The sequence below is a fragment of the Rhodnius prolixus genome, unplaced genomic scaffold (assembly GCF_049639745.1).
Source record: "Rhodnius prolixus isolate KJV_2025 unplaced genomic scaffold, Rpr scaffold_6, whole genome shotgun sequence".
Lineage (NCBI taxonomy): Eukaryota > Metazoa > Arthropoda > Insecta > Hemiptera > Reduviidae > Rhodnius > Rhodnius prolixus.
In genome coordinates this window covers 28909657-28932002 of record NW_027411634.1, presented here as the reverse complement: position 1 = coordinate 28932002, position 22346 = coordinate 28909657, and the positions used below count along the sequence as shown (strand labels likewise).

Sequence of the window (22346 nt, the reverse complement as noted above, 5' to 3'; positions counted from 1 at the left end):
TCCATTTTCCAGAAAAGCATCGTTTAAGGTCCTCACTGGAATCGAACCAGCATTTTGCACTAAATGAAGTCCGCTACCCACTAGACTTATACAAGAGAAGAGGTCCATGATTGATTACGATGGTTTCTATTGAACAATCAAGACGGAGAAATTTTTAGATTTATTTCTACATAATGAAGGGATGAATTTATTTCCTGAATATTTTTCTACTTTACTCGTTTTTCCTGATTACGATAATTGGTTTCTTGATAATTCAAACACTGACCTGCAACTTTAGTTGGTTGACTTTTTCAGTGTTTTAGAGGTTTTGGAGGGGGAAATATAAGCTCGCCAGTAAAAGGCCATTAACTGTTTTAAAACTGTCTGATATTTATTTACAATTCTGAGTGGGAAAATGTACTAATCGAGTTTTCGTAAATCACAGGGTTTAAATTGTTTTCGGATACAATGAATATTATACCTATCCTTTCAAATTTTTAATAATATTAGTTTAATATGTTTTGCAATACTCCTGTTCTGGAAACTAGAAGCTCTTCCTTTTCTCTCACTCAAAGAGAATAAAATTCATATTTTCGTTGGAAACTAACTTTTGAAAATTTGAGGCGTCACAAGAGTTCCACTTAAAGTTAGGAAAAATTAAATAAATATATAAAATGTTGCCGTCACAGATAAATTCTAGTTGTTACTATTATTTTGCTCGTTTTATGTTCAATAACTTAAACTTCCGGTAATTTGGGGTCTTTGACTGAACAAACTAAATAATGTAAATGTTTCTAACAAATTAATGAACGACGTAATCAATATTGACAAAAAAAAGAAAATGTGTTATTTCCTTTTAAGTAAATTTTTAATCACAAGTACGACGTAGTGTCACATGCTCTGTTACTAATACTTTATACTTATGAATGAATGAATGAATGAATGACTCGTAAGAAAAAAATAAAAGAGGTGATCAATAGAAAAACATACGTTTGATATTCTATTAATAATTTATGCAATTAGATAGTATTAGTGGATAATTTTTTAACTTCACTGAAAAATTCATATTATTTTTAAGTAAACAAATAATTAAATGGCATATATTTTTTACATATCTTTTTTTAAGAAAGAAATATTTTATTATCAGTTATTTTGCTGTATATTTCTCAAAAATGAATTCAGAATTTATAAGATTGTAAACATATAAGGATAAATTCATCCAGAACAATACTAAAGCTTTTTACGTGAACTTTTTCTTCATGTATTAATCAATTATAAATTGCTTCAAAAATTAATTTAATCATAAAATTTATTTTAATGAAACCATTTTACAACTGGTATATTTTAAATTTCAAACTGAAACTTATATTTTAGATTAAAGCCAGAGAAATCGGCTAAACGTATATTTAATTATTACAGTTAATCGTCTCCTTAAAAGTATTTAACATTTAAAGTATGATTAATTTTTACCGCTGCAACGAATTATCTAAATTTCATCCCAAAAAAATGTCAAATAGCAGTGCAGTTCGTTTGTTTTTATTTGGTAGAGAAGTCAAAATTACTAAGCAAAAATTCAAGCATATTTTCTTCTTTTAAATGTAAATGTCCCTTTACTTTAAACGTATAATGTTTTCAAACATTAGCTTAATTCCGCAATTAAACAAATAACATAGATGCATACTTGTTTATAAATTGTACATGACTTGGACTGTTTACATCTTTTAAAAATTTAATTTCCATAATAAGGTGACTTCGTAGAGCATTCTTGCCCCATTCAGTTATCTTGCTAATACTAAAGAAAAAAAGTAATCAATATTTAACATGTCTCAGAGCGTGATTATTTTGGGATGGAATAAGAGTAGGAAAAGAAAATATATTTTATGAGACAAGTTCTACCAGTTTTGGCCCTGGCATATAATGATCAATAAAAAAAAACTAAACATATAAAATTTATTTAAGTTACTTTAGTGTTTGAAGCTCGCTCACTGCCAGCCAGATCAAGCATATATAGTCGACCAACTCTTCTTTCATCACCAATTTCCTTAGTAACAGTAACACTTAGCAGGGCGTGACTTCGAGATGATGTTCTGTTGGCAGCTGTGGGTTCAATGGTCCTCTCACGATTTCCCCTCAAAAGCAAACCCATCACCTAAAAAGCAAAACGATCGCAATAAGATTTTTCACTTCATCTAACACCTAGAGAAAAAGTAATGCAGATTTTCGGAAAATAATTTTCACTGGATGCATAGAATTTGTCCTGAAAAAATAGGGAATGTTGCAATTTATTTGATACTATCGGAGCCGAAAACGTGGGAATTTACACATTTAGCGAATGCCAATGTTTCGTAATTGAGGTATTACTAAATCATCATCATGGTTTTAGATGATTGGTTCGAATCATGGTCCGAAGATGACTAAAAATAAACCGTTATAATTTAGCACTTTAATTAGGCTGCCTCACACAAAAAATGATTTATCCTAGACCTCTAAAGCTGTATTCCTAAGTAAAATAAAATCTCAAATTCAGAAATACTAATTTGAAATTCATTTTATTCAGAAATCGTGACCTCATTTCTTCAACAACAGTAAAAAACAGAATCCAATACGAAGTGGGAAAATCATAGGGATTAAAAAAAAACGCGATCACATCAAGTTCCTGTAAAAATATTGGCCATTATTTCATGTTCTACAGGATCATATTTGATTCTATTTAATTTAATTACCTTACCTACTAGGTGCAATTGTAACCATAAATACAAAAAGTACCGTGCAAATGGTATTTCTTACTTCAGTAAAAAAAATGTTTTTGTGATTAATATTATATTTAATTTTTGTTCCAATTTTAGTATATGTACCGCCGAAGCGAGACATTTGAAACTAGCAGGGTACACCTGGATTTTCAGGTATTTGTCAGACTGATCAATTGGTGGATGGTCATGTTACAGATGGGTGATGATCGTATACCTAGATTGTGTCATAACAGATTGTGTAAATTGGTTCACTGTCACTTAATGCCCTTTAACTGGTGTAGTTCTCTTTTGTGTTCACTTGAAAAAATTGGAGCATCAGATTTATGGATGTCTAACAACTTTAATCAGGTGAAAAAGAGTAAAAAGAATTTAATTAATGCATATAAGTTATATCTACAATTATAGATTTTACTAATGTCAATACTAATCAAGTGTAACTTATATGCATTAATTAAATTCTTTTTACTCTTTTTCACCTGATGAAAGTTGTTAGACATCCATAAATCTGATGCTCCAATTTTTTCAAGTGAACACAAAAGAGAACTACACCAAAATTCTTTTACTTTGGTAGAGCCTCGTACGATATAGGAAGATTATTTTCTCAAAGGAATTGGTTCGCCAGAAATCCTTAAATTACACCTGTGCAATCAATACTTCATGTTATATCTACAATTATAGATTTTACTAATGTCAATACTAATCAAGTGTAACAGCTACATCAGATTTATCAGTAATTTTCATGATGATGAATCGTATTTAAGGTTAAATTCAGAGTTTGAGTTTGCTAAAATTCTTTCACAAATTAGAGTAGCCAATGAAAAATTTCCACGGATTATTTTAAAAAATAAAATTTACAAATTTAATCCTGAAATTAACTGCAAGCTTTGCTCAGAAAATTTGCGAGACACAGTCGCCCACTTTCTCATTGAATGTAAATTCTTCAATAGTTACAGAACAAAGTACATTGGCCAGTACATTTTGCCTAATAATTATTGTCTTTTAGACCAGTTAGATCGCCTCTTAAATTGTGTAAGTAGAAAACAATTAAAATCTGTTGCTGTGTTCATTAAAAAATGTATAATAATAAAAGAACTCCAACGTTGGCTATAATTCTGCTCGATATTGATGTATATAGTGTAATAAAAAGATAATTGATGATTAATTAGAGGAATACTTTTTGTTTTGTTCTGTATATTAGAATTAATTTGTTTATTTGTGGTTTCTTTGTATTTTGTATGATTATTGACTATTAAACCTAGGCTAGACTCCAGCTTTTATAAAAATTGTATTTTTAAAAAAAGCAAATAAAATTTATATTAAATTTATTATATTTAATTTTTGAATATTTTGGCTGCTCTTAGGTCCGATTTCAATATGAAAATATTTTGTATTACTTTAGTTACCTCATGTGTAGAAGTTGCTTCTATTTCTGTGAGGCCTGCAACTGTAGGCGATCTCGCTGGTCCTGAATCTTCTCTCAGCTCTAAGAAACCAGAGGAAGGATTGAGAAGATCACGAATATTCTCGTTGTACAATTCTAGGTAGGACAATTTTACCTGTAATTAACGTGATTAATAATCAATAAAGGCTTCTAATCGTGAGCTAACAACACAGAAATGGAAGCCCTGTGCAACTGCAAAATTCGTTACAGCAGAAAAAGTGACTGCAAAAATTTTGGAAATTAAAATTTCACCAAAACAGTGTGTTCAGCCTATTCATACCTTCAAGGAGATTCACACATTATCTTTTACGAAGGCCCTATTCTTTCCTCAAATTCTTTTACTTTGGTAGAGCCTCGTACGATATAGGAAGATTATTTTCTCAAAGGAATTGGTTCGCCAGAAATCCTTAAATTACACCTGTGTAATCAATACTTCATGGGATTGCATAATACTTCGACTTTCGCCCTTCTTAAAAGTAAATCAAGCGTAAAAGGCGTCAGAATCTGAGACTGTTAGCTTGGTTACTCGCATAGGCGTCAAGATCTCTAAAAAAGCCTATAATGCACCAATCTTAGGGGGGATGGAAATAATATTTATGGAAAATGTGGCTTTCATTTTGAATTTTCGCTTTTTGAAAAAGTTTCAACAAGTTCACGCTTATGTATTCCTATGCTTCCAGGTTTCCTTGATTTACATGGAAACTGACACATTGTGCTTTCCATCTACGACTTACGTAACAGGCAAGTTACATTTATTGTATTTTATAACTAATAATTCAATTCATGACACTTTCCCGATCAAAAGAAATTATGATGAAACACATCTATGATTATGAAATAAATTTGATATAATGTAATAATTTCAATAAGGGAATAATTTTATGAACAAAAGGTATACTTGGTAAGCGTCCATCTTTAATACTGAACATATATAGGCGGAAAATTCGAAAATAGTAACCACTGGTATTTGTACTTTAAGGTTGAACAAACTTAATGAAGGTATTAATTGTTTATTAAGCTTGTGTGCCTAATATTTGGTAAACAAATTGCCAATACGTTAGGTACTATTACTTTACTTTTGTTATGAATGTATGTCATTGATGATTCAAGTCTATTGAACTTAAGCTATAATCTTTTATTAATCGTTTGACTATTTAAACCGTATTTCATAAGCTTTGATATAAACGTTCTGTCCTATGACATGATTTATCCAGTAATACTTAGGCTCTACCTCATCTGACTTGCGGTGTAAGAGAGAATTTATCCAATAATAATAACCGGAAATGATTAAATTCATTTTTCAAACTGTACCCAGCAATTGATTATAAAAACAAAGCTCAAATAAGTTAGTCCTTTTTTTTGTTAATCAGCTCAAAAAAACGTCTTCAACACAGTATCATTTTAACAGATCTTTCACTTTTTTGAAATTTATTCGAAAATGGCTCTTACAATTTTCTCTAAATTTTTAATACAATATAAAGATTTAAAATTTTATTTGAATAATTTTTTTAGAGAATCTGCGTAATAAGGAGGAGTAGAGTCGGGTTTACGAATTGTGAATACAATAGCAAAAATTCGGAGAATGTTTTTCTTTATTCCACGACAGTTTTTTGAGTGGGAATCAATTCTACTTCGCCTTGCACACGCCTTCCACTTCGCCATTATGAACTATTTGAAAAAAATGTAATATGATATTTAAAAGCGGAGGTCACTTTAGGTTTAAGGTTCTTTGTTGTTAAAATGATATGCAGTTTATTAGCAAGTCTCAAACTTATGGGATTGGATATGTGACTATCGGAAATAGTTACAAACTAGTGTATAAGAATATTTCACCTTATATTGACTTTGTTGATCTGAAATGGATGTAAAAAGATCGTTTAACGCTCGAACCATTATGCCAGGCTCCGATGTGGTGCCAACCATGGTGTGCGTTTTGCCAGCACCTGTTGCTCCATACGCAAACACAGTAGCATTGTAGCCTAGCAACACATCACGTACTAGCCCCCTTGTTGTTGCCACATATACTTCCTCCTAGAAAGATTAAATTTTATAGTTAAGTATTTAAAATTAAAAATTATCTTCTCCTGAATTTATTACTGAACTGTTAAATACTGGTAGGATTTAAGAAAGTCACCTGTTTGGAATTCTCTCCAAAAGCAAAATCATAAATATACTGCTTGTCTGCAATCCTCTTCTGTCTAAGAACATCTTTCTTGTCTGTTTCATCATCCAAAACTATCGTCTGAAACAATATTCAAACACAAACTATAAAATAAAACAATTGTTGCTTAGAAAATCTCTTAATGGATTCTCTAGCAGTCTTAAAAAAAACCTTTCTGGTGAAATACTGGATATAAATTGCTGGATACTATTATGTCAAGTCCGAAATTCTGCAACATGTCTAACTAAAGACAGCGAGGTCAAAGAATGTACAAAGTCGAGTGAGAAGGGAGTTCCAGGTTAATCTGGCAAAGAGAACAATTACCTGTCATTTTGAGATGTAAGTTAAAATGAATCCTATAAGCCAGCAATTCGAGAAATGGAGTAAGAGAAAGGCGGGCACATGTCAAAACCAGATTTTAAATATAAATATAACATATTAGTAATATAAATAAATTGCCCAATTTCAAATATAAATCTATATTCATTACAACAGTATTAATTATAATAAACAAAAATTAAATGTTCTTTTTCATGAAATTACATTTCATGCATTAATTACCAACCTTAATGTAACTAGTATAAACTGGCCAATATTCTGTAGTAAATTTAAATCAAGAAGAATCCTGAAAGGAGGTTAAACAACAACAAGCTGAAGAACATCGACAGAAACCGATATTTAGAAATATGTAGGTGAAGTGGCGTGTGGAAACGGATCTTCAACTGCAAGGGTTCAGGAATTGTGGCATGTTGATGAGAAACTGTCTTTGTCAAACTCTACATTGAGATCGTCGAAAATTTAATTGAAGCAAAACAGCTGAATTTATTAAAAAGAATTTCTCATCAAAATAAAATTCTCATCCTTTAAGCCCCTTCCCGATCTTGAAACGTTTTGCTCCTCAGGAATCAAGGAGAATTGATTAAGTTATTAAGCGTTTATGAATAATCTGAATGAAAAGTTTAATTAATGTTATTTGTTAGTACAATTACCACATAGTTGAGATAATCCTTAGTCACATTTTTTACTGAGTTTTTTTCTTTTCAGAGCAGTCCAGCTTTGATTGATTTACTTTTATTTTTTCATTCAATGTTGAAGAGAGAAACAAATAAGGAAGAATTCAACATCTTGAATCTATGCTAAGCGAATTGCCCTCTCTTATATAAGCATAAATAAAGCACTTCCAAGCAAACATACCTTATATTATAAAATCAAAAATATACAGATTTTAACTACTACTATCAACTTAGCAACAATTTGCAGAAAAAAATACGCCACTTTAACTTTTCAAGAAATATTGTAAATTGCATTTTATAAGAGGTTTTTGAAGTAGCGGAAAAGAAATTTTAAAAAAATGTTGCTGAATATCTGTGAAAAGCAAAATTGATGTAAACTCACTTCAAAATTTAGAGCGATTCTAGAAGAATGATGGCCGTACCCTTCCCTTTAAATGACGTTTCAGAATAATGCCAGTAAGTAATCAAGCAAGATTTTTTTTATTATTATTAAAAAAATTATTGACACAATTTTCAACATAAATAAAAGGAACAATAAAATTTGTTACATAATTAATAATTTTTTCCAATATCATGACTTACATTACAGGCGGCGCTGTTTTCATTGAGAGTTTGATATTGATAACCAATTAGAAAACACAAACACAAAGACTGAGTCCTCAGATAGTTCACTAATGAGGTACACAGCAACGTTGGCATGGAAATTACGATAGATGGGAAACACTTATGGGTACGTGTTTTAAGTTAATGATTTAGATATTATCTTTTTTTATTTGCCATTAAAGCTAATTATTTTGACACATGCAATTTAATTCTGTTTTATTTGAGCCGTTCAATCGCACCACTCGATGTAACTCCATGAAACAAAACGTGGAGAAATGCGGAGAAATAATTTAAATGGTTTTTTAAAATTCCATTTATTATATAATTTCAAAAGAATGTACCGTTATCATTCAGCGCTTGCTACTGAATTTGAGTTAAATTATTGCAACGATTTACATTAGAGCACGGAGTTAATCAAAATGGTTTCTGAAGTAAGCCTTGCTGAATATTATTTTTCAGTGACCAAAAAAAATTAGTCTTTTAATGGCGTTACTCTTTATAATTTGGAAAATTTATTATAAATATGAAAAGATATGATTGAACCAAGTGCTTTGACAAATTTAAGATATTTCAAAAATTGGAGGTAATCGATTTGTGCAGTGGACGGCGCCCATTTAATCCTTTCAGGGCATTATTTTATATTATTAAAAAAAACTGCTAAGAATTGTACTAACATTCTGAAGTAATTATCGTTTAGAACGTACAAAATGGGGTAAAACGATTTATCCTAAATTTTACCCAATGACGATCTGGAACTCTATGAATAGTTGCTTCATGTGGTACTAAGAAATTAGAGCACATAATCCTATTTATGAATTAACAAGAGTTATGCAGTTTAAACTAATGCTTTATATGAAAAGACGTTTAGAGTAGCAGAATATAAAGATTAACAAAGCATTCAAAAGTTACTAATCTTTTCTTGCTGAAATCGTATCCCTACGGTTATCGTTTTTTGTTGAAATAGTTTTTTAATAAAAAAATGAAAAACTGCAATAGGGTCAGCATAAACAATTGTAATGAATTCCGAATGCAAAAGCTTTGCTGTTCTCAGAAATAACGAATTATAACCTGCTTTTTATAACTTTCTTTACAACGAAGAAAGCCTTTTTAGTAAGAAAAAGTATTTTAATTTTGAATCGTTCAAGTTTTTTATTTCGAGTTTTCATTAAGAATTCGTTTTGAGGTTCTCCGATTCCAAAAACGGTTTAATGAATTCATCTGTAAGAGGTGTGAAAATCATTGAAAATTCAACTTTGATATTTCGAATTTATTCCACTATGAGTTCCTGAATTTAATTCTTTTTTTATTTTCTCAAATACTTACATCGTACATCTTCGATTTATTTGAAACAGTTACCCAGAAAATGCTTCCTATTGTAGTTCTAGGAAAAAGGGGTTTCAGCAAATAGAACAAAGAATTCATTATGGTCGTTGTTAATAATTAAATAAATTAGCAAAACACTTCTAAATTGATTCGTTCTAGGGTAATAATTTCTTATTGGTTTTCATTTTCTCATCAAATATAATATTCAATCGATAATTCCTACTGATCATTGTAGGCAAGCGGTATGTTTTCGTTTACCTCGCTGAATGACTCTTTAGTAGCATGAACTTATTGTAGAAAATTTTATTGAAAGGATTAGCTAATCTAACTCTTACCATAAGATCATGTCTAAGCATCTGGAGGACGATTCCTGCCACAAACTTTAATTTTTTATAAGGGCACATTGCCTGTTTTTACTGTTTTTTGCAGATTTAAATTCTTTGATCGTACAAGGCACCTGCCCTATTTTAATTGCGTAGTGCGGCCTCCTTTAGACCACATAAATCCATAAGGGGTATCCGCGATAAAACAAAATCTTGCAGAACAACTCATACCACTTGAACCATTCTTTTTTTCTTGGGAAATTTTCTTTATACTATCTTTATATTAACTTATTAATAATATTCAAATCGGAGTTCGGGAATCGAACCTAAAATCACTATCAACATTGCGAGACTCATCTGTAACTGCTTAGCTCCTAGTTACTCTAGTATATAAATAGTGAATTCGAATAATCCAACTTTGCTACTATCTGTAAAAGAAGCCAAAATCAATAGTTTATTGACCTTTTTGCCGGATAGTATATCTTCAGCTGATAGTAGTCTTTTGAATATATTTCACGGTTGAATTTTATCACATCTTTGACTTCAATCTTGTAAAAAAAAATAGAAAAAAGATTTTGACTGATTTGAATGTTCTTGAATTGCTTATTTGTGTTATTTGCTTAAATCTCTGGTTATTATCATCTGACCTAATTTATAAGCCAGTTAGATGGTGATAGGGTTAAGTTGTACTGTGTTATTGTATTTTGCGCATCATTGAACATGGTACATTATTTACCGATGACATCTAGATGTTGGTCATTTCTTTTACTTAACTCATTTTCTGAGGCGTAAAAGATCATGTTCATTCCTGAAAATTCTCTACTTCCAGAATTTGATGCTAGAACATTTTTCAGACTTTTCTTAAGTAATTCTTTTTCCAAGCAATGTAGGTTTCTGATTGAAAATAAAAAGCTGGTTTCTGTAAAACGTAATTTCTGTTGTATTTCAACAGCATCTTCCACTTCTAAAATTGAGTACACTTCTTTACATTACTGCAGTTACATAATTTTGTTCAAATTAAAAATATGAACATTTCATCGTTGATATTTATATTCATACAGGTGATTTTGAATTAGAGTTTGAAGGAATGTAGCTTTTGCATATTTGATTAATCTGTATACCTTCCAATCGTCTATTATTATTTTATAGTGATTATTTATTTAATATGTGTGTATTTTTGTTCACTTTAATGCCTTGAATATGAATTAATAAGACAGATTTGTAATTATACATTTACATATATGTAACACTGGAACACAGCAATGTATGTAAATGTATTTTGGTACATGCTGAACAAGAACTAAATATCCATTTTTTGAGAGAGATGGAATCTCAAAGCTGAACTTATAGTTGCATTTCGCAAATTGACCGTCTCATTACTTTTTTTAATTCAAATCTGAAACTCTTCAATTAAGTAAAAAAGAATGCTTCATGTTTGAATTCTTCAAAATGGAAGTGATTTCTAACAAATAGAATCTTTTCGATGGTTAAGGAATGAATAGATTGTTATTTCGAATGTTAGACAAGAATGAGAGATAAAATTACCTCACCTCTAAAGGTGCTAACTAGATAAATAGGAAAATTGTGTGAAGTCACAATAATTTTACTTTCCAGCGTAATTTAGAAAATCAGATTAATAACCTTTTCTCGAATTACTGAATTATTGATTATATTATTGTAGTGGACTTCTGCTTTTTGGTGTTAATTTTTTTTTTTTACTATGAATGATGCTTCAATTTCGTTTAGCGTTCACCTAGGTATTGATTAGTTGTCATGATAAAAGGGAAATACTCCATAAATTTTGTAACAGTGGCACGAGGAATTAGGACTATTATTTTGATACAAAAAGTTCTGCTCACTTTCTTCTACTTTTAGAAGAATCAAAAGTTATAATTTATTCTCTTTAGTAAGGCAAAAGCCTAACAATTGAATTACAATTAAGGAAATCGTTGAAAATTGGCAGTTTTCATTTTCACAAGCAATAACTGAATGGTGGTGGGTACTTATTTTTTTAGTATTTAATGAACAGATTGTTCTCTCACTAAATAGATTATGTAATAGATTATATTAGTTACTTTTAAAGAAATTAACGTTATTAAGAGTGTTGCTATGTTCGGGTTGTCGACCTACATATATTCAATTCTTTCATTAAGATAATGAAGAAGATGGTTAAGGTTATTAGTACTAGAATTACAACAGTGGCGATCAAAAACAAACGATTAGAAAAAACAAATTGCGAAGTTATGAAAGTCACATATATCTCACATATGTGGGATACTCACCGGAGGAAAGAAGACAAATCATTTGAGCAGCTGGTAGCAATCCTAGACTGACATTTACAAAAAAACTCCAAATAAGATTGTGGAAAGATGAAGTTCCAGCAGTGTACTCAAGAGACAGGAGAATTAGTGCAAAATTTTCACAGCCGCCACAAATTAATAGGCTCTTTCGATGATTTATGCGTCTATTAAATCTATAATATGAATGAATGAATGAATGAATAAATGTTTTTATTCACAAATTACATAAATAGTTATGGATTTTACAAAAAAGAAGCGTACAAGACAATGGCTTTTGACAGTGGGCAGTTCTGGGCAGTAAGAAGGCGAAGCAACTAAAAGAAGCCAAAACCTATCAACGATGCAACTGGTTAGATACCTAGGAAATCGAAAATCTTATTTTAATTAATTGCCCGAAAATACTTCACATATGTATGTAGGTGTGAAATTAAACTAATTGAATGAATATTGTATCAATAAAATTACCTTACTATCAATGACATGCAATATTCTTTCACCTTCATCTGTTTTCAGTGGTCTCACTCTGACTGCTACCTGTAAGAAAAAATAAAGATATTAGTTAATAATTAAGAAATTATTTTTAAAATAAAATCAGTTTGTTTTTTATATTTCAATTCCTTTTTTTTTAAATGTGGTTTTTAAAAGAATAATAATCTCATGGTCACCATCTCTAAATTGTTATAATTATGTTGACGCATTGTCACGTTACGTGTGCCGTTATTGATCTAGTAATATGAGATCATTTTTCTCTCTTTGCTGAAGTTAAACTTAAATAATTAAAATGTTAACCATTTTAAAACTTCAAGATAATATTTTACCATTATGTTCAAAAATATGTTTTTTTTTATCCAATGTTTAAGGTCTGGTATGGAAAAAAATAAAAATAAATAAATAAAAATAACGCTATGCATTTATGAACAAGGCAACGAATATATTTATGAAATCTTAATTGTGGGACTCAAAGCAGATATTTACAGAAAGTTTAAAATTCTATATTTCGTTACGACTATCCTCAAGATTCGATCGGTGATAGTGAAAAGTGAGAATGTTCTAAAGGCTGCTTTGAAAAGCCGTTAAGGTTTGCATTGAATGGGCCATACTGAATCAAAAGATTTTTGTTTATAGTTCCAGGTAAATGTTCTTTTTAGTTATTGGGTATGCTTTCTTCTCAAAAATTGCTCTACTGACTTCATTCATTTAATTAAATCTTCTTTTATTTATAGGTCCATTCACGAGGCAAGAGGACCAGTCACTTCTTCTGGGATCTTGGTGTCTCTGCGGCTCTTCTAGACTAACAACACCATCTGATACAACACTCGCCAGCAAAAGTAAGGCCTGCAGGGGACGGTGGTGGGTGCCCCAGTGGATCGTTCTCAGATAAACTAAATACCTGCGTGTTGAACCTCTTACCGTGCTTTAACGGCTCACACGGAACACCAGCAGCCAGGCTATGCTTAAGAGCTTACTTCTATTCAAAAGATTATTGCCGCGTCAAATATCACGATAGTTGGTTCCAAGATTATAATAGTTTTTTTTCCTTGAGTTAAGACGCGTCAACTTCTGGTGTGATTGGCACCCGGAGCCCATGATAGCCTCCAGTGTTCTCTCTTTACAGTTCATCACCGGATAGTTAGTAAGCTAAAAGAAGCTCCTGAGAAGGAAAATATTAAGAGTTATTAAACGCAATTTAATAAAAATGAATTACACATTGTGCTTTCTGCTTGCGTTATCTTAACAGGTTATTAAAATCAATATTCTGTAAACATTAAAGTAGAGGTATTAGAAATAATAGTTTTTTATTAGATAATGGCGTGATAATAACGTTCTAAGGGAGAAGCTTGGACCTTAGTATACATGCAAGAAACTTGGCCGTGCACCGAAAGGTCACTGTGTTCATGGTTACTATTTTTGGTTTTTAAATAAAGTTATTCAAGGTTTGAACTTCTCCAACAGTTTCGGCCTTCATTAGAGCAGTGTTACCATGTAAATAAATTTATTGTATGTGATTTAAAAAATAAATTAGTTAAATTAAAAGAATAAATAATAAATTAAAACGAATTATTAGTAGGCTTTGCTAAAAAAATGTATAAAGTGGGTGAAATTTGCATTTAAAAAAGGCCAGTTTCATGAATCTTTTTCACTAACGACAATATGCTAATTTTTTCTTCACATGAGAGCAATGATTATGTATAATTTTTAAATTTTTATTTTCAGCGGAAACCTTCGTTTATATTCAACTCCAACCAAGAACTCAAACGAGATCGATAAAGACTTTTGCCTTTACACGGTCATCTAGATTCGAAAAACAACTGTTTATGCCATTTTCGTGCGGCGTTTAAAGTTGGTATAATTTTTTCTATTAATAATAGTGTTGTATTTTGATATTATATTATGTTACTGCCTCTTTAATAATCTTTTCTCATTACGTTGGTTTTGAAGTTACTGTGTTGACATTCCTGGATATGATGATTAGAATTTGATCAAACACAATTTTTTTTCTCAGGAACAAATATCTTTTATTCATTTTGCTATCAGAAGAAGTCAATATAAAGTATTCATAAGTGCTAAAACGTCTTTGACAAAGTAATTTTACTAAGGCAGTATTAAAGGCAGCTTTTAAGAATAGATCAGTTCTTCAGTTAACTATGGAAAATTTTCTTGATGTGTTGCCATTAACCTTGAACTAATTTTTACATCTAGGTCGTGATAAAGTAGAAATTTATTCTATCAGAATTTTCAACGAATTGTTTAGTTCTAAATTAATTTTTTTTCTTAATTTTCAATTACTTTAATCTTTGAAAATCTGATTGAAATTACTTTGGTTTAAAATTCTATTTAGTGATGTAGTTCTGAGCTAAAGAAATTTTAACAAAAACATCGATAAATCACTAACAATTAAAGATAAAACCTAGTAAGAGTTATTGTAAAAGGTGTTCACTCCAGCAGTTAAATTTGCCAAAGATTGCATACGTGCTCAATTGATTATAAATTATTGAACATTTGGTAGAGACTGAGCTGGATAATCATCCGTCATAGCACGCATATTTTACCTCTTTCTTAGGATTTGAATTTTCATCCATTATCAGAGGTTAATTCATTAGTTCGTTGGTGAGAATTTAACATTACATTTCATTTCTGCCACATGTTTAATGTGCTACATCACATCAAAAAAGAGTAGTGCTTTTTTAAAACTTTTTGAATTACTTATCGAGCACACAAAGTTTATCATTTCTTTTTTTTTTCAACGATAGATGCATATACTTGTTCCGTGCCGAAATTGTTGCCACTTACTAAAAAAAAAAAACTTTCTGAGCACAAGTAGAATACGTTTTTTTATCTACTCTCAACTTTTTATATGAAATTGAAACTTTTCGTTTTATTCCCTTTTTATTCTTACAATTTATTGTTCTCAAAGCATGATCAATTTTTATCTTTCATATTCAAATTTATATTCTCAAATAAGAACGTCTTTTCACACAAAAAGTACCAATTTTGGTGTCTGGTTATATCTCTTGTAAATAGTTTCAAGTATTTTTTTTATTAAATTGCAACAGATGAATTAATAGTCGATAAGGTTTCATAAAGCTTAAAAGCAATAACACATGAGGCAGCTACTGAGCAATATCAAGTATGTTAAATAAAAAACCTGCCCTTCATTTTTTTGACTTCTCGCGTGCGGCGCCAGAAATTGTATCACGATTTTTTTTTCTAATTATTAAAAGCTGAATGTAGAGTCTGTTTTTTTTCCTCCCATAAGAAATTTAACAATTTCTTTAGAACATTTCGATCGTTTATGTTCTTCAGCATTAATTATAGTTACTTAATTCTTCAACAGGTCATTTTCCTGCCATTAATAAAGCTGATCTTGTTTTAATAAAGTATTGAATGAAACATAATCATGGAAGAGAAAAATGAAGAAATGTGAGGAATGAAGTTCAAAGAAAGCAATAAATTATGATCAGTCTACCTTCTTTCTGTAAGGTATGTTTTCCGATTATTCTAAGGTATTTGGATTTTAACTTGGTTCAAAATAATATTAATAATAATAATATTAGAAAAAGGCGCTACGGTAATAATATCAGAGTTAGCTGAGCGGTTAAAGGCGAGGCCAGCAAAGCTGTGAATTATTGTGGTACTGGATTCGATTCCCGGTCTAGGCCTTGGATTTTTTGTAATGGTTAATATGAGAATTTAAAAGAAAAGTACGTTAGCTATTCGCCTCCGTCCACGACAACTCATTTGATAACTGGACCTAAAGGCCACCTAAAAAAATAGGCTTAACTTTTTTTTTTTTTTTTTTTTTTTTTTTTTTTTTTTTTTTTTTTTATGGCGCATCAACAGCTGAGGTCATTAGCGCCCCTTAACTTTATGTTGTTACCAGAAATATTTTTATTCCAAAGGTGATGCATTTACTTCAATTACATCTAATCTAATGATAAGTAGTTATCAAGATAAATGTTGTTTTTAAGATATGATGAGAAATGTGTTTGTAACGAATACAAAAATTTGCATTTCGCGTGTCCCAATAACAGCGAAAAGTATCTATTTAAAAAGTTTTTCACATTCATCTAACTTACTAGTAGACTAAAGCGATATTTACATTGCATGCAAAGAATCGTAAAATCTATTGTAAACTTATAAGAATTTAATGTTGAAATTTACTAAGTTTTTGCCTCCTTTTATTGCAGCCAGCGTTTTTTTACTCTTTAAATTAAGAAAAGTTATTGTAATCGTGCAGATTTTAGTTTTGATTTTGAGCTTTTACCGGAAATACCCAATTTTACCACTCAATCGGCTGATCGGAAGTGCCATTTATTTATTTGGTTTTTCAAATTTTGAGTTTTTCTCACTAACGACTATTACGATCTTATCTAACATAGTATTGTTTTTACAAACGTATACTAAATTTACGGCTACCTCTTAAAACATTTTTTGATGAAGGGTATTTCTGTGAATATTCTCTCTGTAGAGAGGGGGAGGTAGATTCCTACCATACATTGATATAACTATATCAGTATATAATTATACTGAAGATTGTAGAGAATGTGTTAGAACTTTGAGATTAGTAGTAAGAGAAAGCCTAATGAGTGTTCACACCAGTTCTATACTTACTGGTAAACTAATATTTTATGTCTAGCAACTTGATCTTAGTTACGTTTGACTCTATTCCTATTCAACTACAATTTATGTTGAAGTTTGAAATACATTTTTTATTGTAATTAGATTTTAATATACTAAGTATACTTTTTTATTATTGATGAAAGTCTTACTAACTTTCCTGCTATGTTTAAAGGCTTTTTAGAATTTAAATGGTGCAAAGATTTGTCATTGATAATCTGCTTAGCATAAATAGCACGTAGTGTTACTTGATATTATCTTAGTCTTATATCAAATCAATTTTAATGATGTACTCTTATCGATCAAATATCTCTTTTACCAGTGTTAATATTGCTTACAAATGCTATGATTTCATAGAATTATTTTTGTAAAGATTATAAAAAGGAAAAATTATAGAAAGATACAACTAGATTTTACTATTAGATATAGGAAGATTTGCATCTTGTTAAATTTTCTAATTTGAGTTTTTTTTCCAATGCATCTCTTATAATCGCTATATTAAAAACAATTTTAATTTTTAAAAAAATAAATAAAACAAAGTTCTTTCGGGCAAAATTTGTTTGTTCCTGCGCATCTTCGAAGAAAATTGTTTCTTGGAATCAGAAAAATGCGACTAAGCCCCTCGCTCCAAAGTCCCACAATTTACGGTTCTGTCAGCTCTAAAAGTACTTTTTGAAACACTCCTGGAATCCCAAATGTGAAGCCAATTTGGAAACATGTTAGATCTTAGAATATTTCATAAAGACTATAGATACACAGTTAATTTTGAGGACTAATATTGAATTCTAGAATTTTTTAACTTATTGTATATGCAATGAGTCAGAAATCCCTTAAAACAAACTTGATGAAACTGTTTCTGTTCTCATAAAAATTTCTCACAATTCTTACACGATAGCGAATGTGTATGTTAAGAGCCACTAAGCATGCGACACATTGCGTTCATATAAGTGATTTTTAAATTTTACTTTAATCTTATATTTAAATAATTTGAGTTTTCAGGACTGTTTTTTTTCAATTTTTATTTTATTTATTTTTTTAAATTATTATAGTATCAAATTTACTTGATGAAACGAAACGAAATAGCATTCTGTTAAAACCTGAAATGGCAATCCATTTAGATCCTGCTAAACTCCTTAAATATTTTTTTTTCAAAGAAGTTTTAAGGTCGGTTGTTTCCCTTCAGCCTAATTAATTTTTACTTCGATTAATTTTTCTTTCGTAGTAGGTTGTATAACACTGATCTAAGTGCAAAATAAAAGTTCAAATGCAGAAGTTAAAACCGAACATTTTACAAGTGTCACTCAAGAATTGTTTTTCTAATTAAGTAGATATCAAATTTGCATTTTTAGTGTCAATTCGATTTCAAAATATATTATATATACAGTACAACCTCGATTAACCGGGCTGACCTCCGGCTATACCCACCCCGGAAAACTGAAATCCCGGTCAAACCGAATACACAGTATTACATAATACATTTGTACCTATGAATGTACATATGTATATAAGTATGTATGTACGAGTACGTATTATACGCGTAAGTGAAATAAAAATTCGACCGAAAGGGCAAACGAAAGATGTTTTCTGTAGGACGAACTGATTAACACTGAAGACTAGCTTGAGATTAGGCTGCTCTCTGGGAAGATTAAAATAATGCCGGTAATTTTCCATAAAAATATTACATATAACCGTGAAATTGAAAATCAACCACTTACGACACGTAAATCTCATGGTCTTTTGTAAGACCATGGTAAATTCCAAGAAATTCAGTACTAATTGCACCATATTTTGGGTTTTTACATACATACATTCATACATAATGACCCTTCAAGAAAATCAGGTATAAGAGTCGCTGCCACGCCTACAATTATGTTACATCGGAAGACAAAAAATTTTCCTGTCGCCACCGAAAATTAACTTTTGTTTCGGCGCCGATCCAGATGTTCTTATGATGACTCAACATGATCCCGATTAATCCGAATCCCGGTTAACCGAGGGCCGGTTAATCGAGGTTGTACTGTACTCTTATAATATAATAAAATGAAAGAAATTTGTGTTCATATGAAAAGAATTTAGCAAAGTAAATATATAGCAAGTGCAAGAGACAGGGTGGCAAAGAAGTCGTTGAAGAATGTGTTTGTATCAGCTTGAAAAAGTGATTATCGCATTCAAGATAGAAGTTTTGACTTGAGTAATTTTTTTAACTATCTTATTTCTAGTTGATGCTGCGAATATGGCCGGAAAAATCGTTATTCCAAAAGCAAAGAAATGGTTTATTTGAGCTTTTTAGAAATTTACGTCCTGATTTTTTAGTACCAGTAGGAAGTAAGTTATTTTGAAGTAATGAAGTGCGAGAATTGTTTTGTGAAATTGGCCATTGCTGGGTAATCAAGAAACTTGACGGAAATTAATTTTCCTTTTAAAAAAATATTTTTTCCTTAATCGCAGTTTTGATTTCAGTTTAAATTTTATTCTTTACATTATTCAGGAAAAGTGCCAGCACTTTCAGTTAAAATTTTGACAGAGCAGGTACTGAAATTAATTTAAACGGTAGGATAGAATGTGACACTGATGAGGGCCTCATTCATGTTTCCTTAAATAATTGTCACTGTTTCTATAGTTTATTTTTAGCGGTCTGTAATGGAATTATCGTAGAAATACAATATTAATGTAATAATATAAAATATGTTACTAACCATAAGTTTTTCATCAGAACCACTAGTATTGTTGAGGTTGCGATGATTATTTGTTGTAAAGTTGTTGTTACTATTGTTTGTATTGTTGTTATGGACAGTAGAAAGCCTCATGTCTGGTCATATCTGCTGCTGGTCGACGTGCTGACCATGCTCACTTGTACTGTCAGTTTGCTCTACACTAGCTACCGTTTTCTCGCCAAGACTGTTCGTTATTACTGTTTATACTACACCGTACACCCTCTTACATCGATCACCTGCACTAAACACCGTGGTCACCCACTCAGGGTCGAGAAAGGCCGCCACCAATAAACCAATCTTCATGCAAAAACTGAAGATAACCATCTTTTGTTTTTAAAATAAATATTAACAGTAATTCCTCCTCCTGAAGTTTTAACAGCAATTAAGTATTGTTTCATTAGAGAATTTATTTCTTACAAATTATAATTTAATTTTAATTAAAAAAACTTAAGATCCCTAGTCCATCTTTACTATATACTATTTAACTACACATACTCCTTTTTAAGTGTTAACAAATGTTTTATACGTAGATGCAGATGATTTAGAACCCTCAAGGAAATTCGAAGTTCAAAGTTCTATGGGAGTTTTAGTTGTTAATCTGTACGAACAGAAATTCGAGATTGTTATTCATCATTTCAAAAGAAATGTAGCTCTCAATAGACGAACATATTTTGAAATCCTGTCTGAGATTATCCTTATCACTTTTTCTCAACATTTATTTATTTCTCTTTAAAAATTTTCACAGGATTTAAAGCATTTTTCATCGAATGGACTTTTTACTTTTTTGAAATTTTCTCGAAACTTCTTGAAATTTTTTACTAATTTCCTGTTTATATTATTTACGCATAGGATGGGAGAAATACAGATGCCTGATTTAAGAATTATTTTTTTGTACAATCTTAATGCTTGCATGAGAAGAACATCTGATATGAACGCCTTACGACTTTCTATGCTGCAGTTTACTTATTTTTTTTATTTTTCAAACTTTTACTCAATACCTACTTATTTTTTTATTTTTAAAATTTTTATTCAAATGGCGGCTTACTTTAATATTATACAAGTGCAATATGTTCTACTACGAAATACTAACGAAGCTATGTAGCTTATTCAATATTTGTGCATGAACAAATATAAAAAGTGATAATCAGATAATTATATAAGTATTAAAACACACTAGAAATGAAAATAGAAAAGTTCAATGACTTTCTTCATTCTATTAGTTGAGTTTGATTAGGAAATTAATAAATGGCAGATTGTGATACATCAAATGGTCAATAGATATTACCTTTTTCCTGACCTTCATATATATTTCATTGAACAAACGTCTACATCGGCCTCCAATACACTTCCATGCAACTAAGTTCCTAAAACTAGTGTCCACATAACACGATAAGGTCATGTAATAATACTGTTAACTGCTAGTCCAAAATTACTTTATTGCAAATAAACGATCCAACAGTTTTGTTTTGATTTAACATTTCGATGTTGTGAACTTATTCATTTATGTTAACAAGAAAGTTATTTGTTGGTTTGGGGTAAATGTATCAAACAAATTAATAATTAATTTTTGCATATAAAACTTGAACTTTTGTAGTTTGCTCATTAAAATTATCATCAACATCATCATCATTAAAATTATTGGATCAAAACATTTAAACCCAACTTTAACTACCCTAATGGCTAATGGCTGACGAATGTTATTTTACATATGTTTAAAGCGTAAATCACAGTATATTACTTTCAACTTACTTTTGGTTGATGTATTGTTACTTGGAAGATATACTGTTCCATTGCTTTAACTTTTCTATCAGTTGCTTCATAGGTTTAGGGTACATATAGGCTTTCTAGCCTACTTTTCAAATGACGCATTTCATGTCCTGTAAGCCCAAGAAAATTTATTAATTTTTATTCTTGTTGCCTATAGATTCTACTATTTATTCTACAGGGTTGACGTTTTGTTAAAATATTACTAATGAATAAAAAATAAACCATTTTATTTCTTTTTGTTTTACAGTTTTAGGCGACAGAACAGGGTATTGGGGTACAGGGTGCAACAGTAGGGGATTAAGGGTACTATCGCCTTTAGCTTTTCAATGTTCAGCCAGCCTCTGGACACAGTTTTCGTGCCCTTCTATTGATTAGTTTTCTACGAACAATAATCTAAGAATTCCCAGACTGAATCGCGAACTGTTGTCTCCGCGTTCTAAGTCTAGTGCACTTTCACTCAGCAAATGTTTTCTTTATTTACAATTTATGATTATATGAGGAAGGAGTATTATGTGTGTTTGAATTTTATTTTAAATCTAAAATTCTCTTGAGAATTAAAAAATAAAATTGCTTATATGTCCTTGTGAATGAGATGTGTATACAAAATATTTCAAAATAACAGTCAGCTCAATTTTTATATTTAATTTTAAGTCAAAATGTTCGCGACTAGGAACAAATACTTGAAAATTATTCACGCCGTAGAAATAGAAATGGTCTTTGGTCCTTACAAAAATAATAATAATAAAATATAATATAATAATAGGAAGGAAGGAGACAAGATTAAGAGTTTAAATCTCGTGGACATTTCTAGAAGGACTAAGGTACCTTCCCTTCTTGTGACTTTCCAACAAGCT

At 30.4% G+C, this 22346-nt stretch overlaps 1 protein-coding gene across 5 annotated transcripts in view; it reads right to left on the bottom strand.

Annotated features, from left to right (window-relative positions):
- The window catches only part of LOC141460277 (kinesin-like protein KIF19), a 28869-nt gene extending 8924 nt beyond the window's left edge, over window positions 1-19945 (bottom strand). Inside the window, exons 1-6 of one of the 5 annotated variants that reach the window (XR_012461840.1) lie at window positions 19708-19944; window positions 12359-12427; window positions 6305-6412; window positions 6004-6201; window positions 4133-4285; window positions 1943-2128 (exon numbers count right to left, since the gene is read on the bottom strand). Coding sequence is in view for 4 of the 5 variants with exons in the window: in XM_074140111.1 (XP_073996212.1) it covers window positions 1943-2128; window positions 4133-4285; window positions 6004-6201; window positions 6305-6412; window positions 12359-12427; window positions 19708-19818 (825 nt within the window). In the remaining variant the exon portion in view is untranslated. Of the gene's footprint in view, window positions 1-1942; window positions 2129-4132; window positions 4286-6003; window positions 6202-6304; window positions 6413-7926; window positions 8059-12358; window positions 12428-19707 lie in introns of those variants that run through there. The other 4 variants (XM_074140111.1, XM_074140112.1, XM_074140114.1 and 1 more) reach the window with 4 other exon arrangements.
- Window positions 19946-22346: the final 2401 nt, after the last annotated feature.